At 40.4% G+C, this 17,574-nt stretch overlaps 1 protein-coding gene across 27 annotated transcripts in view; it reads left to right on the top strand.

Moving 5' to 3' along the window:
• Mkk4 (MAP kinase kinase 4) overlaps window positions 1-17,574 on the top strand; it is a 69,622-nt gene that overhangs the window by 4,964 nt on the left and 47,084 nt on the right. For 12 of the 27 annotated variants that reach the window (XM_067094117.1, XM_067094122.1, XM_067094121.1 and 9 more), the window contains exons 2-3: window positions 7,062-7,170; window positions 14,742-15,326. In XM_067094117.1, coding sequence (XP_066950218.1) covers window positions 7,062-7,170; window positions 14,742-15,326 — 694 coding nt within the window. Of the gene's footprint in view, window positions 1-7,061; window positions 7,171-12,609; window positions 12,643-14,741; window positions 15,327-17,574 lie in introns of all 27 variants that reach the window. The other 15 variants (XM_067094135.1, XM_067094126.1, XM_067094138.1 and 12 more) reach the window with 2 other exon arrangements.

Here is a 17,574-nt window from a genome sequence, read left to right as displayed (position 1 = left end):
TTGACGGTCTACTCCGAAGGCTCGGAGAGGTATTCGGCCCTCTCAGAGGAGGTTCCCTCTCTGATCATCAGGAAGGCCACAGAATTAGTCAGGAACTCCAAGTTGATGGGTGTTTTACAATCGACTCTTCATAGTGCCCAAGTCTTCAGGTGGATGGAGACCTGCACTGGATGTGAGTGCTCTGAATGCCTTCATAGAGAAGATAAAATTCAAAATGGAAACAACACAATCAGTTCTTGCTTCCATCTGTCAGGGTGATTGGATGATCTCCCTAGGTATGCAAGACATATTTTCATATCCCTATTCACAAGGATTCAAGGAAATACCTCAGGTTAGTCTTCAGGAACCAAGTTTATCAATTCAGAGCTCTTTGTTTCGGGCTATCGACTGCCCCACAAGTTTTTACGAGAGTACTCGCTCCCCTAGCAGGTTGGCTACATCTAGCAGGGGTAAAGATCCTACTTTATTTAGATGACTCACTACTTCACTCTCCCACGAATGATCAATGCATGGAGGACTGACAGAAGAAGATTCGCATGACTCATGATTTAGAACTTTTATTGAACTTCCAGAAATCTCAACTAATTCCCACTCAGGGAATTCTCTATTTGGGGATTCTGATAGACTCTCAGTGTTTTCAGGCTTCGCCATCCCCCAGGCAACTCAGTGGATTAATCTTTTAGGCACACTAGCCTTATTGGACCAGTTTGTAAGACTGGGGAGACTGCACATGAGGCCACTACAGTTTTACCTGAGAGCCTGCTGAGATCGGAAGGTACATCAAGATCTTCACTCCTTTCCTATCACAGCAGAGATAAAGGAGGACTTGTGTTGGTGGAAGTCAGAAGAAAGATTGACGGAGGGGAAATTTCTTCTCTCAGCGAACCCCAACCTACTGTAGACTCCTTCTCCGACGCGTCAGATCTGGGTTGGGGAGTGCTCCTTGGGAACCGAGAAATCTGAGGAATTTGGTCTCCGAAGGAGAAACGGCTTCATATCAATTTACGGGAATTAAAAGCAATTCACCTGGGTCTCAGTTATTTTGCAACAGAAATCTGCAACAAGACGGTCGCAGTGCATGCAGACAACCACAGCCTTGGCCTACATAAGTCATCAAGAGGGAATGCACTCATTTTCCCTGTGTGAGATAGCAAGAGATCTGTTGTGCTGGGCAGACCAGAACCAAACCCAACTAGTCACAAGGCTTATCCAAGGCAAATGCAATGTCCTGGCGTAGGAACTAAGCTGCCAGAATCAAATCCTTCCAACGGAATGGACTTTAGACAATTGGGTATGCTCCAACCTTCGGAGATTATGGGGACAACCAACCCTGGACTTATTTGCAACTTCTCGAAATCACTGTCTACCTCTGTTCTTCTCCCCTGTTCCAGACCCTCTTGCGTGGGCAACAGATGCAATGATTCAAGATTGGTCAAATCTGGACCTTTACGCTTTTCAACCCTGCGGAATAATAAGGGAAGTTCTCAAGAAATTCCGCTCACAGCAATGCAAGGATAACTCTGGTGGCCCCCTTTTGGCCACAGAAGGAATGGTTCCCAGACCCTCTGGAGCTCCTCGTAGACTTTCCAAGGCTGCTCCTGTTATTCCAAGTCTTCTCAGACAACTGTACTGCTAGATTTTCCATCAAGGCCTGTCAGGGCCAGGCTTTCGACTGTCAGTAGACTTGTCCGAGCGAGAGGTTTTTTGCGATTGGCAGCAGAGCCCATTGCCAAATGTAGACATGCCTCTTCCAACAAGCTCTACCAGGCAAAGTGGAAGCTTTTTAGGACCTAGTGCAGAAGAAACAGATTTTCTGTCCCTCAAATAGCGGATTTTCTTCTTTTCTTGAGGACTTCTCTAGAAAGGTCTTCTTCCACCAAAAAAGGCTACAGAGCAGTGCTCATCTCTGTTTTCCATCACAGAGGCCTCGACATTTCTGCTAATCAGGATATTTCAGGCCTAGTTAAGTCTTTCAACACCACCAGATCTAGAAAGGAGGAGAATTTCACTTGTAATCTAGATGTGGTACTTAAGTGGTTATTAAGGTGACTGCTTCGCACCCATGCGCTCTTCCTCTCTGAGGGATTTAACTAACAAGACTATTTTCCTAGTAGCGCTGGCCACTGTGAAGAGAGTAAGTGAAATTCAAGAGATTGACAGAAGGATCAGCTTTTCGAACGGAGACGCAGTCTGTTCCTTCCTTATTAAGCTTTTTGTTGGAGAACGAGAATCCTTCACAACCTTGGCCTCGTTCCAGCACAATTAAGGCATGGAAGAGGAAGAAAGAGTGCTTTGCACGGTGAGAGCCCTCAGGTATTACCTGCATCAAACCGAGAAAATTAGAAGAGTTTTCTAATTTATGGTGCTCAGTCAAAAATCCCTCTAGACCTTTATCTAAGAATGCTATTTCCTTCTATTTGAGGAACCTCATTATCGAATCTCACTCCCAAGTGGTAGAAAATGATATGAAAATCATAAAAGTGAAATCTCATGAAGTTAGGGCAGTTGCTACAGCAGTATCTTGCAAGCATAATCTTTCCTTATCCTCCATTCTTTAAGCAATGTGTTGAAGAAGCAAGTCGGTGTTTGCAATGCACTGTCTGCAGGACGTGGAAACTATTTATGAAAACTGCAGTACCCTAGGAGTGATGTCCGTGGCTGGCATAGTGACGGGTGAGGAAGTGTAGGAAGTACCCTTTCCTATGTGTTTAGCTCTTCACAGTGTTGGTGGTGTCAAGTTCTGCGGAAGCCTGGAGGGTACAACAATGGAGTGCCCACCAGTTTTTTGGTGTTGGGTAGTGGTCATCTTAATTTTTATGGTGTAGGTGATTCTGTTAATAGTTTTTTGTTGTTTTTGGTACTGCACCCTGGGCAGGGGCAATGATCTGAGCTTTGTTGACTTCAGTATTCTCCTTCGTCACAAAGCTCCTGCTGTATGTTCTGACGGCCTTCAGAGCACTCCTTCACCGCAGAATATCCCACTTCCATAGAGACAACTCTGACTATACCGTCACATCTCTACAGGTCAAGATGGGCGCCAACCAGAGGCAGTAATTATCTGTGCAGCTCTCTCACCAGATAAGGAAACAACAAACATTGTCTCAATGTTAGCCTTGTTTAGATCATTAACTTTCGTATGTAAATTGTTATTTTACTGTCCACAATTCCCCACCTCCTTTCAATGTGGAATTAGCTAAGTAGTTACTGGGTAAGTTACTTATATAAAAATGATATTTATAAAATAAAGTTTTATATATATACCCAGTAATTATGAATGTAGCCCACCCTTTTCCCCGCGCATGGACTTTTTTGCATAAACAAATTAGTCTGTTGGCCTAATTGTTCCTCTCTCTTGCCTGGAAAGTGGACAGGGTCTTGTCACCTACACAAAAACAAAAGAATCGCTACTGCAAACTTCAAAATTTAGGCTGCCGTTTGAGTAGAAACTCTTAGTTAAGTAATTACTGGGTAAGTATATATAAAACTTTATTTTGTCATAAAAACATAAATTTTCTACACGGCAGTCTAACGAAATTCAAATTTTTATATAAGTGACATACCAAGCAATTACATTGCTAACAGCCTCCTACCACGGCAGACCAAAAGTTCAAATTTTGCGGTGGCGCTACCATCACTAGCGTTGGTGACAGGGTTCCACCCACTATCGGGACTGACAGGTACAACTCAGCAGGAAACATCAATTCGTTTTCTGCTGGCTCCCGATCAATGTTGGTGGTTTTTGGGCAGTACCTTGCATCAGTTGTTGGATTGGCTTCCTGTATTTGGTGACTTACTCAGATTTTGTGTGGTCTTTTTTGCAATTAGTGAATTATTAGGTTATTTTGTAATTTTTCATTATTTTGCCATGTCAGATTCTAGTTCTAGCATTTGGTTCTGAACTGAGTAATGTAAAACTAGATTAAGTAAGATTATGTATGATTCTCATACTGAATGCATTAAATGTAGGGGACAAGATTGTAATGGGGAGATTACTTGTCAGGAATGTCAGTATTGGGATTCTCAGCAGTGGAAGATGTATCATTCCAATTCTGATAAACTTGATAAAGATAGGAAGAGGAAGGCTGCTCTTAGAGCAGAGCATAGAGCTAGCTTAGAAGCTACATACTCCTTTGCCTTCATTGGCTGAGGGTAGCACTGTTTCTTCCCCATTTATCCTTTCGGTATCTCCAGTTTTGAGTCCTCCTACTGATTTACCACATACTGTACTCCTTTACCATCTTCCCATGCTCTGATCCCAACACCATTTTTACCATCTTCCCATGCTTCTGATCCCAACACCATCACCAGTCTCGAGTTTAGGGTCGATAAGAAATTAGAGTTTTTTGCCAGTACTGTACGGTCATGAATCTTGGTTTATCATTTAAGGCTTTTGTTGATAAAGCTTCTGTTCCAGGTGCTTGTGCTACTAGTATTCCCAGTGCTAGTAAAGTGCAAAGTGAGAGTGTTGTGTTTTCTGAGGAGGCAAGTGTCTGTCCTACCATTGCTCCTAGAAGAAGGTCCCTGTCCTGCTCCCCTGCACCTGGGAGAAGACACCGGAGGCCGAAGGAAGGCTGGTAGAGTTTGCCCATAGGCATTTGTCCCCTCCGTCGAGCCTGTTGCATGCTCCCAGGTGTCGACTGAGCGCCACTGGGAAGGTGTCTCGTGTAGTGCGCATTGTATGTCTGATTCGGAAGATTCGTCGGAAGGAAGGAAGGCGTCGTCTGCGTCGGTCTTGTTTCTCTTCCTTTGAAGAGGCATTCTGCACCTGTGGACAGCTCTCCCTCTCCTCCTGTTAAGAGACTTTAGGAAGTCAGTGTTAGTCCCCGACCTTCTTGCAGTTTTGCTGATCTGTCTCCTTTGTCGTCTCAGGTTTGACAAGCAGCCTGGGATAGTCCGGAGTTTCTTGGCGCCGAAGATCACCTGATCTTGTCTCCTAAGCGCTCACCACCTCAGTCCAAGTGTGTTCGCGCTCCTGAGCGCCTACCTTCTTCTGTGTGCCTGGTGCCAGCTGCCCAGTCTCAGGCTCCTGCATCTGCTCGTTTGGCACCAGCTTCTTCTCACTCGGCGCCAACTTCGGACCGTTCGACTCCTGACGCCATCGCTGCCTCTCCCTCTTTCGTCACCTGAAGAAGATTCTTCTTTGGCTCTGATTAAGTATCAGTTGGAAGGTTTGATGACTTTCTTAAAGAAGAAGACAGTTCCTAAGTCCGAGGATTTAGTTCTTTCTCCTATTTCTTCAGAGGAGGAAGAAGCAGACCATGATTCAGCTCCTGCCTCGGCTTATTTGAGTCTTCTCAGGTTCATGTTATTGAACTTCCCAGACTTCTTCCAGCCTGCTCTTCCGGACTCCCCTGCCTATACGTTTTTGATGAAGAAACGTATCTCTGACTCTTGCCTTCCTAAGCTTGTCCTCTCCTCTTCCTCGAAGAAAACGTTGAAAGAGGTCGATGAGTGGTTGACTTCAAAGAGAGCTCCTGGCAAGGCTACTTTCACTTTTATTCCTTTGAAGCTTCTTAAGAGGGGTACAGGTTTTATGCCACTGGGGATGTGCCTTCCTTGGGAGTTTCTGCCTCCTCCCAGGGGGATTTTTCCGGCTTGGTTGATGCATTGCGTCGTACTGCTTTCGCCTCGATGAAAGTCTTCTTCTCATCTCCCGAACTGGATCATCTTGTTTGTAATATTTTCAAGGTTTTGGAGATCTTTAGTGTCCTGGACTGGACAGTGGGGGCTTTGGCATGGAAAATTGAAGACTGCCCAGCCCTTGCGGTGAAGACTTTGCTTCAGACTGGCTTAGTGTTCTGTCTTGCGCAGACAAGGCAGTGAGGGATGGTTGGCTGGACTTGCATTGCTATATGCGATGGGTTCGTTGAAGAGATGAGAGCTGTGGTGCTCCTTTACTACTAAAGGAGTGACCTTGATCCAGAAGCCAGCCCGCTTATTTGCTTTGCTTGACATATTTCCCCAGGACACTTTTAAAGAAGCTCTTTTGGATCTGCAGAAGAAATTGACTAGTGATCTGACCCAGTTGTCGAAGTGTCCCAAGGTAGCTCCTGCAGTAGTTTCCAAGCCTTTTTCACCTCTGCAACCTCAGCCCTTTCATGGAGGAAGATCTAGAACCCAGTCCAGACCTCGCTCGAACCTTCGTCCTCCAGCGAAGTCATTTAAGAAGTCTTCAGCCAAACCGGCCACCAGTAAATGAGACCTGTGTCCTTCGTGCCCGGTAGGTGCCAGGTTGCACCAAAAGTTTTTTGGGAGGAATGGAGTTGCAGGGGTACAGAACCTTGGGTAGTGCAGGTTCTGAAGACGGGCTACTCCATTCCTTTCAATCAGACTCCTCCACTTTCAAAGTCGTTGATCACCTTGACGGCTTACTTGGCAGGACAACAGGCTTTTTGTTCCCAAGGCTTCCAGTGGCTGGAGACCAGTTTTGGATGTCAGCGCTTGAAATTTTTTTGTGGCAAAGACCAGTTCCACATGGAGATGAACAGGTCTGTCATGTTCTCTCTCCATCAGGACGACTGGGTGGTCACCCTGGACATGCAGGATACGTATTTTCATGTCCCTATCCACTTGTGCATACTTTTAAGATATTTTTAAAATCTGGTCATCCTTTGTAATGAGATAGTCTCTGACTACCAACCACCAAGTCGTACAAGATATTTAGCTAATTCCAAGCCTTGCCTTTTCTTCTGTAAGGTTTAATACCATGGTTTTCTGGAAATTTTATCCATGTTGTGACCAACCGTAGAATGATCATCTTAACCCTGTAGTTGAATCATTAGAATTTCAGAAGTTCAAACTTGATGTCAATAATTTTTTGTAGAGGCTGATAAGAATCTCACCTCATAGTTTTTTCTTATTCAGTAGTTTATTCTTTACTTCTGGGGCTTGTGGCATTCTGCTTTTTGAACTGTTTGCAGTCTGGCTTGCTAAAATAGTTAAAATAATAAAGCTGTAAGTTGTGAGATCAAGCTCAAGAACTTGAGTTAAACCTTTCAAATAACTAATTAGAACAGGTCTTTTTTTTAATTTAATTTGGCATTCATCATTTTTGTCTCCAGGGCGTCGAAGCAATCTGCGGTTGGCATTCCCAAGTCAGGGAAGACAGAGTAATGACCGTCCATCGAACAATTTGGACTTTCCTGCTTCAGGTTATCCCACTACACAAATGTGAGTAACATCCAGTTTTTATTGTTGATATACTGTCCCTTGAATCAGCTTTATCTTTATTGTTAATTGTAATGGTGTTACTCTGAAACATTTAGTCTGTTCTATGTAGATAACTGATGAATTGCTCTATTACTCTTTTCATCTTGTTTGAGCCCCAGAGCGTTTGATTTTCATCTCTCAAATACAGTATTTCTCTTTCTCTATTAAAATTTTCTTTTGGATATCAACATTATTGTTATTTAATGAATTATTTTACAATAACCTAATTGATTTTAGGTCTGTTGAAAAATAAAAATTTTTTTATACGGTATGCAATGTTTTTCAATATTAATCATGAAAAAATGCTACTATATTTGCATAAATGCTGTAACCCCTGAAGTCAAAAGTATGTATACTGTTTAGCAAGCTCCAGACTCAGTATTTTACATATGTGTATAACTCCAGTTACCATAATTTTTTTTTATATTGTAAATGCTAATTGAAAGACTCAAGTAAATGTCTCAACTTATACCTTTTAAATCAGTATTGTTTTTGTCACTCCATCTCTTTATTTGGCTATGATAAATAACCAGATAAATGATAAATAAGTGACCTTGAGAGTCTTTTATAGAACAGCTGGCAGTTTTAATTTACTGTGGTGGTAAATTATAGTTTACAGGTTAAACGTGTATAGTAAATAAAAAATCTGATGGTATTTTTGACACTGAATCCAAATTCGGGACTCCAGTCACAAACCTAAAATGTCTGAATCTTATTTATTATGGTAAGTAAATTGCTGTGGGAATGAAGTCATTAAAAAATGGTTACTCAAGTTTATGTTTAGTTGTTTTGAATGTCTAAAACTCTGTCATTGCTTTGGAATTCATCAAGATTGTAGTCAGCATATAATAAATTGTGATTTGGTTTTCATGTTTAGTTTTCTACCACATGACATATAGAGGTTCTTATGTGCATGTAGGTAAGAAACCCTTATTTTGCTTGATAAATTTATTAAGCAAGTATCCATTATTTGTGGTGAAGGTATAACTCCATATTTAGTATGGAGTTATATATTTAATGCTTATATTACTTTTATTCACTTCTTAACTTTAAATAATTGAAGAGTGTTCTTACAAGAATATAAACCTTTGCCTTGTATATGGATACACCTCAGCCCAACCTGGTTTGGTTGTTAAAGTTCATTAACAAGTTTGTTAGTAGAGAAAAGTAGGTGAGGAATGTGGGGCTACCCACCTTCTGTATTGTCAACCCTCTTCAGCTGTGATGTTGGAAGGATGTCTGTGTTGTTGCTCTATGTGTGGATGTTTTTTTACGCTGAATTACCCTATTTATTTTACATCTATCTTTTTTTATGACTGGTTTTGACTGTGGTAAGGATGATGAGTGCTTGTTCATGAGAAAAGTGAGCAGCTGGATGCTTTATGTGACCCTTGAATGTTGATCTTTTTTTATTCTATTCATTTTACACTGATGTGTTGCAAGGATTTGCCTTGTTTTAAGTGCTCTTACTGATCTGTTGAATGGTAGAAATTTGGGACTAAGAGAAGATGCAAGAGGGCTTCGTCATTGTTGTGAGGAGGTAATATCCTTTCACACTTATGCCTGTTACTAGATTGACATCAGCTGAGACACCTTCATCCTTTGGGTCTGTTATTAGACATTTACCTCTGGCTACGCAGTCCAGAGAGAGAGATCAGAAAGAACAGTTGGTGATGGATCTTTTCTCTCCACTTATGTTAGAACAAGTGAGGGGGCAGTCAACATCGCCTATACAATTCCAGACTTTTCCTGCTTTGGCCATCCCTGCTACTACTTTGCCAGCTTCTCTAGGATGTCCTGCGGAGACTTGGGAGTTACTGGAGGGACTTGGGCCATCCCTGGTGTTGTTTTAAGATCCCTTCTTGGTGGCCTTCGTGGAATGTATGGAAAAAAAGTTTCCTTTCTACTTCTGTTGCAGCTTGAGTCCATGCCTTTGAAATGGACTCTTTTCTTGCTGCTGCCTGCTATTGCCCTTGTAACTTCAGTCCCTATTTTGTTCTTGATGGTGCTGGAAGAATTAGGATACGTTCTTGGTGAAAAAAGTATGAATAAGAACAAGCATGTTTCATCTTGCTTTTCCTATTCATCCTCAACCATCCCAGTTTTTCAGAACCTGAAAATATTTCACTTTGCAGAAGGAAGAAAATGAGGGTTGACAGTGTGGTGAGTGATTGGTGCCCTCATCCCTTCTCCTACCTGCTACTTCTTAACTATTATGTTAACGAGCTGCAATGACCAAACCAGTTTGTATTAATTTGTACCCATATATAGGTTTTCAGGTATGTACTATATCTAAGAAAAGTGCAATTTTTCTGAAAAAAATTGTTATATTTTAAAGGCAGAGTTTTGATATTAGGAGCATGCTGTGGGAATGAAAGTTACAGAACACTACCAATAGCGCTGCAGTATCTTCTCCCTCATTATTAGAGCAATAATCCTAAAACATTTAATATCAGCTTCTACAATGAGAAATGGAAATCCCTGACCATCACCAAGAAAGTGAAAGTACAGTAGAAGTCTGATTCTTCAGCTTTACTGGGACTGAACACATTTCAAATGATGAAAATGTGAATAATCAGATCACATACTCTGTCAGCCCCTGACATATTTTGTTGGTTATCCATAAATATGACTGACTACCATCACTAAAATGATCAAAGTCTGTCTTGATATTTTTAGAAGTGTATTCCATATTTTTACCAATAAATACTTTGAGTCCAACAGTTGCACTTTTAACCTGTACAAACTACTCAACCCATGGTACTTGTGCATCCAGCTGTACTATTGACAGTGAAATGGTTTTCCATCTCCTTTGATGTGTTTCAGTCCTTGTTACTTATTAAGGTTAAAAGATAAAAGTATTAACCCTATGAGATTTTGCGGATTCCAAAGTTTTTCTGTAGCAAAGCACATGGAGGTACCATTTTTCTTTTATTTCATAGTATAAAGCTGCTTTTGGTATAATCTTGAAGTTGTGTACCTTTACTAAATTGTATGTTCAAAAGGAAAACGCAAATAAGTCAAAGTAACATTGTGAAATTAGGCAAAAAATTTTAACAGATGATGTCATTTAATGTCACGGACTGACATCATCGGAACCTCAAGGGGCTACAGTACAGTGTTTGAAAGTCAAAGTTCAAGAAATAAGATAGTGGTTTTATTTATATGGAGACTTTATTTATTCCTGTTTTGTTATTGTAAGATGAACAAACTCCATAGATAAAATAATTGGGTTGACTGTATGTTTGTTCAGTAAAATTCCCCAACCTCTCAGCCATTGCAGATAGTTATAGGATCAGTATTTACAGTGTATGTATATGCATAGAGAATTAGTTAAACACTGAATTGTTGATGGTTTTATGATTATACAGACACATATATAATTACTCATGTAGTTCATATCCTGTGTATGGTGCTAGAAGTTCATGGCAACTGACATAAATATTAGCAGTTATATTACGTGTTCATCTTCTTGCACTGTGTTATGCTTAATCGTGCTTCTCCTTCTTTCTCAATTTCTTTTCACAGTGTAGTTCTTATCATTAAGTTTGGGATTACGGGCTTTTGAATTAAGGTTGTGCTTCTTTTATTGTCGTGTCACTTTAATTGTAGAACATTTTTTATATTCACAGAAAAGTAATGGGCTGCATACGTAATTCGTTTTGCTATACTCTTTGCTACTGCTTCTATAACTTGTTCATTTGTTAGCTGAACAGAATTAATTCAGGCTTACATGGAAAATAGAAAGGGAAACAAGGATACAAGTAGGATCTTAATGAAATCTGTATATTGAAAAGCATGGGGACATTGCATAGCGCTGTCTTCTTCATTTTCGGTATTGTAGTTGGATGTGGGTCTGTTTATAGGTCAGTGTTTCATCCAATGCAAGCCTGAGCTTGCCTTTTTGTTTCTTGATAGCACTGATTTCAATAATCTAACATGTCCCTCATCCTTTGACTTTTTGGCGTCATCCTAACCTTTTTTAGTAATATATTCCCCCCCCCTCTAGATATTCTCCAACAAGTTTTGTTGTGTTCTTGTGATTGAACAGTAAATGATTAAATGAACCAGAAGTCTGGTTTACCTTGGACTAAAGATGGATTGTATGTAGAATGTTTGTTGAAAGCTTGGTCCCAAATCTGGCAATGAATTGAAACATGGAATAGTACTATACATACTACAGTATAGTACTATTCCACGTTTCAATTCATTGCCAGATTTGGGACCGAGCTTTCGACAAGCATTCTATAGTTGAAGAGAAGGAACTGCTCTGAATGATTTTCTGTTTGTTGTTTACTTTTATTTTATTTTTTTTATATATATAAGACAGTGGCTTATCACACAAGTTTCTTGTCAAAATATTTGTACTCAGTACTTTCCCAACTCTGCCCGCCATTTCTAGGCAGGATAGCGGAGGCTATGGAACCTATATCATAGCAGGGGCTTGCTTAGGTTCACTAGATGTAAAGGCAAAGTGTGGTTAAGGTATAAGCAGATAAGATGTACTGTTTTACAGTATTTTTCAAAATGTTTAAAAGGCACCAAAATGGTTCTGAATATTATCTGAAGTGGGAGAGCTTAATCAGGAGGAGTGGAAAATTGCAAACAGAAGGTTGGAGTACATTCTAGGTATTATGGAAAACTGTATAAGGAAAGGCAATGTAAGATTATTGGAATACATAATGTTCTTATTTAAGAAGATTGTTTAGATTATGGTAGGAGCAATTTTTGAAGTAGGATACCATTTGTATTGTTTATTTTTAATGACGTTGCCATGATGACTTGATTCATTTCAGTAAAGAGTCTGGATATGAGAAACATAGAGACGAAAATTTTCTCTAACTTGAAGTTTTGTCCCATGGTGGTAAGTTGAGAGGAGTAACACTATGTTTTGGGTTTCTTCATTCCCATGGTATTTCTATATTATTCTTTATACTGTACTGTAAAAGTTTCAGAACTTGTTTTCTTTGATCTCTGCCATGCCTTGTTGTGGAATGAGGTTGGATACTTCTTAAAGGCACTGTTCTTATGAATGGAAAGTATTTTCTTTCTTTTTTTATGTACAGTAGTAACAGACTTTTTAATGATTCCATAGAATGAGAATCATGGTTTTATTTTTTGAGTTACCATTGTGTACTACAGAGCACTATTGTTCTGTTGAGGTGGAAGGTTACCAGTAATTTTTCATGGCTGAGATACATTCCGCTCTCCTAAATGTACCGCACATGAAGAAGAAAGTGAAATTCATTTGTTGTATGAGTTTTGTGATATAGGCAAGTATGAGTACAGTGTTAAAGAGCTTAAGGAATATTGAAAAAAAGCAAAAGTAAAAGAGAGGAATTAATGTTGCCCAAATTGCCCTGATACTTATGTTGCTTTATCCCCTCTTTGGCATGCTAGTCATAGTGGACCCATCATCTTCAGATACAACAGGTAAGCTATATGCTAAGTACCTATAAAGATGTCCAAGTTCTTTTTACAAGAATATTACTCATTAAATATTTTACAGTCTTATGTCAAGGTACACAGTATTGTGTTGAGAGTGAAACATTGAAATTGGTAAAGAGGAAACCACCAGAGAGTAGGTGATTTTATTTTTACGAGAATTAACGGTTCTTATTATATGACTATAAGTATTACCGTTCAGTACTACGCATTAATCAGGTTTTTGCAAGTAAGCAAAAGTGAAAAAAGGGGATGATTTTACCATGAATTGGACACTGAAAACTAAGTTGTTGGTATAACTAGGCTCCATTTCATGTCTTCCACTGACCATGAAATTGGACTAATTATAAATACTGTACAGGTAATGGATCTGGAGGAGAAAACTTGTATTTAACAGAATTGCTTTTTGTGAGGGTATTTTGAACAATACAGTTTATATGCTAAATTTGAAATTTCTTCTGTTAGCATTATGGACCAAGTATCTGAAACTATTCAAGATGAGTTTTATTTCTGAAGAGCAGGTTAGGAAAATAGGCAGTCGAGCATCCATGTTTAGCCCAGACCAGAAGAAAAATTGGAAAAAGTTAGACTTGTTCTCAAAGGGATCATGTAGCCATCCCAACAACAAATATCAAAGATATAATGCAATACAGGCAGTGCCCGGTTTATGATGGGGGTTCCGTTCCTACGCTGCGTCGTAAGCTGAAAAATCGTTGAAAATCGTAAAAAATCCAAAGAAAACCTTACTTTTAATGCTTTGGGTGCATTGAAAACGATGTAAACTGCATTTTTATTGAGTTTTTCATTAAAAAAACTTCCAAATTTTTATTATTCTGCTGTTTTAGAGCTATATTTCTTCCGTCAGATTGGATTCGTAAGCATCATAACCCCGGAACATGCTTCGTAAACTGGGAAATAATTTCTGATGAATATATTTGAAAAGTGTTGTAACCTTGGAACGTTGTAAGCCGGGCCCTTCGTAACCTGGCGACTGCCTGTACTTAACTGACATTTAGAGTAACAAGTTACATCTCTGTCAGAACTTTTAGTTCATGCACTTGTATTTGATGTGGAATTAGATCTGTCTCCAGTATTGCAGCTAGCTAGAATGTGCAGTAAAAGATTTCACGTCCTTAGCAGAAATACTGGTCTGCACACTTTTACACAAAAAGATGTAAAATATAACAGAAAAGACTTTGTGACAAGTTTTTAGAACTTAAATAATAATCATTTTGGTAAGTGTGAGAAATCTATGCCTGTCTGCTTTCTAGACAAAAAAGCACCTATAAAATATGGAACACTGCAGATGAATTGTTAGGAACTTTGAAGATTGTTTTGAAAATTAAAAAATTTTGGTAATACAGTATTTTTTCGGTTTGATAGGGTGTTGGGAGGAGACCTAAGGGTAGCCGTTAAATTGGTGGAACTGGAGTCCCAAAGGGATACACTAAAGAATCTTCAGTACTGGCTACAATATGCTGTTGAAGCCATACTCTAGGCAGTAGTATACCTTCTCGTTATACAGAACATAAAAGTTTGACCTTTTCGTCTAAAAAGTGAATAGAAAATGATGTGGTGTACTGTCTTTGACTGGAGAATTGTGGCCACTTCACTTAATTGCTGAGGGGTGCAGTTGATGAAGTGCTTAGTTTGGTGTTGAATATGAAAACTCGTCCAAATTTTCATCCTGATAAAGTTGTCTGCCATTTCAGTTGAGTTAGTGGGTTTATTCAGTCAAATTTTAGTCATTCTTTTCAGAAATCTTTATACAGTATTTATTTTTGTTTTATGGAAATGTCATGTGGTTAATGAGATGCGTAATAAATTGAAGTCCATATTTATTTTTTCCAGTTCCCCATGTACTGCTGTTGATTGCTTCTGGTTATGTTTACAGAATAACTGTTTTTAATTTTTGTTTTATTATCACCAGCCTATTTTATATTTTCAGTGAGCAGTCAGGTTACTCTATGTATTTTAGATTTTGTCCAGGTGTTCCTTTAATAAAACATTACTTTTTTGTTACTGGACCACTGCAGTTCATATATGTTGTAGTTTGTATTTTTCAAAATATCATTGATGTATTCAAGGCATACAACTCCATCATCACAACCACCACCACCTCCACCACCGCCTCCTCCCAGAAGTTCCTCCACCAATGCATCTAAATGGCCAGCAGCTCTACCTTACGCCTCCACATCCCACAGAAACTTAATGGTACCAACAGTGATGGTTAGCAGAGCTAAGTCTCATGATGGCAGGCTCATTGCTCCTGATCAGCTTCCAAATGCAGTCTTGGCAGGAGGTGGTTCAAATCTATCCAATTCTAACTGCAGTGGGCGAAGAACAATCTCTCCTGCCAGACACCAGAGTTTATCGCCAGCGAGATCCCCACAAAACATGACGCCAGCCAGATCCCAGCAAAACCTAGCACCGGCTAGACCTAGAAATTTATCTCTGGGGGGTCTTCAGAACTCTTCAGGAGAAATACAGAACTTTCCCTGTAATGTATCGCAAAATCAATCGACTGGAAGCCAAATAAACATGCGAGATCAGAAAAAGAAGCACTTGGTGCTGCATTTGCCGCCACCTCACAATCATCCTCACCATCACCACAATCAGCATCACCGTCACGGCATCCATCATGATGGACTGAGAGAACGAGGACATAAGAGGTGAACTGCTGTTATCATGGCTTTGGGATTTCATGGTTAACTTTTAAAAGTTTGCGTGGTCTTTTGGTTCTGGTGTTTCATAGTGTTGTTAACACAAAAGTCATTTTATTTACAGTGGGACAATGCTTCATGTAAATTTTTTCAGTTCTTAATGCTCATATTGCAATACACTCCCTGAACACCTGAATTTGCCCTTATTCCCACTAGCCCGAACAACTCTCAGTTACCCAATCCCACTAATGGGAAATTTTAACAGCCAGTGTTACCAACGCTGCAATGTAAAATCTCATCACTTGAGCTACTATAACAAACGGTTGGCAACGCTGACACAGGTGTGTACCGACACCCCAACCTTTGTCAATTGCTTTTTGTTCTCGCTGCTGGAAGGTTGTTTCCTTCTGCAGTGCGAGGTTTTAATTCTATTGCCCGACTTCTCTTTGTAATTTGGACTTTTGGTGAAGACCTGGATTGTATTTACTGGTTTTTCTCCCGGATTTATGACTCCTGCGTGGTTGCCGAGTTTTTTCTGGATATCTTCGATGTGGAACGTCTTATGGATTTGGACTCGCTGATTCCCAGTCTCGATTGGTCATCATGGACTCTTTCACCTTTTACTATTGCGCCTTTAGCTTTGACATCGACTTCAACTGCCCCTACTACTGTGGATGCTAGCGCTCATCGCTTCTTCCTGCAAGAGATGGATGAGTACCTTGAGACACAATAGACATTCTGTCAGGTAAGTAGGAAGGTTAAGTGTGATGTGCAGACTCATTGCGATGAATGTTCCGATTGGACGGCACAAGAGATGGAGGATTACATTCGATTTTGCAAGTCTTTGGCTAGTAAGGGCGGCAAACGTCGGTCAGATTCTTCGTTGCCGCAAGTGTCTCAGACTTCTGCTACAGATCAGTTGATGGATTTAGCGAGTTCAGAGGCAGCCAAACAGATAGAGGATAAGATTGCAAGTAGTATGGAAAATTTAATAACTAGTCTTTTTCAACATATCTCAGATAGAGATAGTAGTGTTAGGATGTCTAATCCTTCTTCCTTTTCAGCTCCCCTGCCTGTTCCAGAACCAGCCCTAACGGGTGTTGAGGGTAATGGAGAACCACAAGCCTCCGAGTGGGTAGTTTCTGCCGGCCCCCTTGGCGCGGAGCAGGCAGTGAAGGATCTCCTCCCCCCAACCCCCTTGTAGTATTGATAAATTTAATGTTGATAACGTTAGTCAGGAACAGGATCTAGGTGTGACAAAGAAGGTGAGGAGAAGGTATTAAGTGTGCAAAGTCGTTCTCCTGGACAGGTTCCGGTTTCAGGTTCAAGTGGTTTTTGTGCTCCGGCAAAAGTTTCACCTTCATCGCTTCTTTTCGGTCTGGCTCACTCAAAGTTTCAAGTCAGTGTTTCAGTTCCGGTGGTGCAGAATCCTTCTGCCCTAGCTCCTAACTCACTTCCGAGTGTTTCTGGATCTCCTACTGTAGTTTCCCCCTTCTTTGTGTTTTCTAATCCTCCATCTAGTAAGTCAGATTCTGGTGTGTCCTATTGTCTTCTAAAAGTGGTTTGCGGGACCTGCAATTGGATGTGGCAGAATATAATGCGGATTTGCTGGGTCTTTCAAATGGGTACAGACTTTTGGTGACAGGTTTTTTGAATGGTTTCTGTAACATTAGAGAGTATGTGACACAGGAGTGTCTAGAATTCATGTCGGATATGCTTCAAGATTATCAAGGGGGCCCCCTGATTCTGTGTACTTTCTGTCCTTTCATTATAAGGTTTTCTTCTGGGTTATCTGTTTCTTCATCTCCTGCTCCCACATTCTCTGTTGCTCCTTTTTCTGTCTCCTCTTCGGCCTCTTCTTTTTCTGCTCTGGTCTTTCCTGCAGCTTCCGCATCTTCCGTTTTCCCTCCTTCTTCAACTTTTGGCATTTCCTCTTCTCAGGTAATTTTTTTCTGCGTCTGCTATTCCTCTGTCTCCCTCCTTTCCTTCCTCAGTCTTCATCGGTAGGAGGATCTTCCAGACAGGTGAAAACGCAGTTTCGGCAGAATTTGGCCTCAGGCGTTGCATGTTCCATCCCTTTGGGTATGCACAACCCCATGCTTCTGCTTCAAGTGGCTGTTCTGGTAGTATCAGGTTCTCCACAGGGTTTGCCTGTCGCTTCCAGTTCGGGTTTGTGCTCCACGGTTTTGGCAGGGCTTGTGGTGCCTTCTTTGAGTGGTCTGCGGCTTTCATTGCCTGCATTTTTCGTGGCGGACAC

This window comes from Macrobrachium rosenbergii, chromosome 50, assembly GCF_040412425.1.
Source record: "Macrobrachium rosenbergii isolate ZJJX-2024 chromosome 50, ASM4041242v1, whole genome shotgun sequence".
Classification (NCBI taxonomy): domain Eukaryota; kingdom Metazoa; phylum Arthropoda; class Malacostraca; order Decapoda; family Palaemonidae; genus Macrobrachium; species Macrobrachium rosenbergii.
The sequence above is the reverse complement of the archived record's forward strand: the minus strand, read 5'-3'. Positions and strand labels throughout refer to the sequence as shown.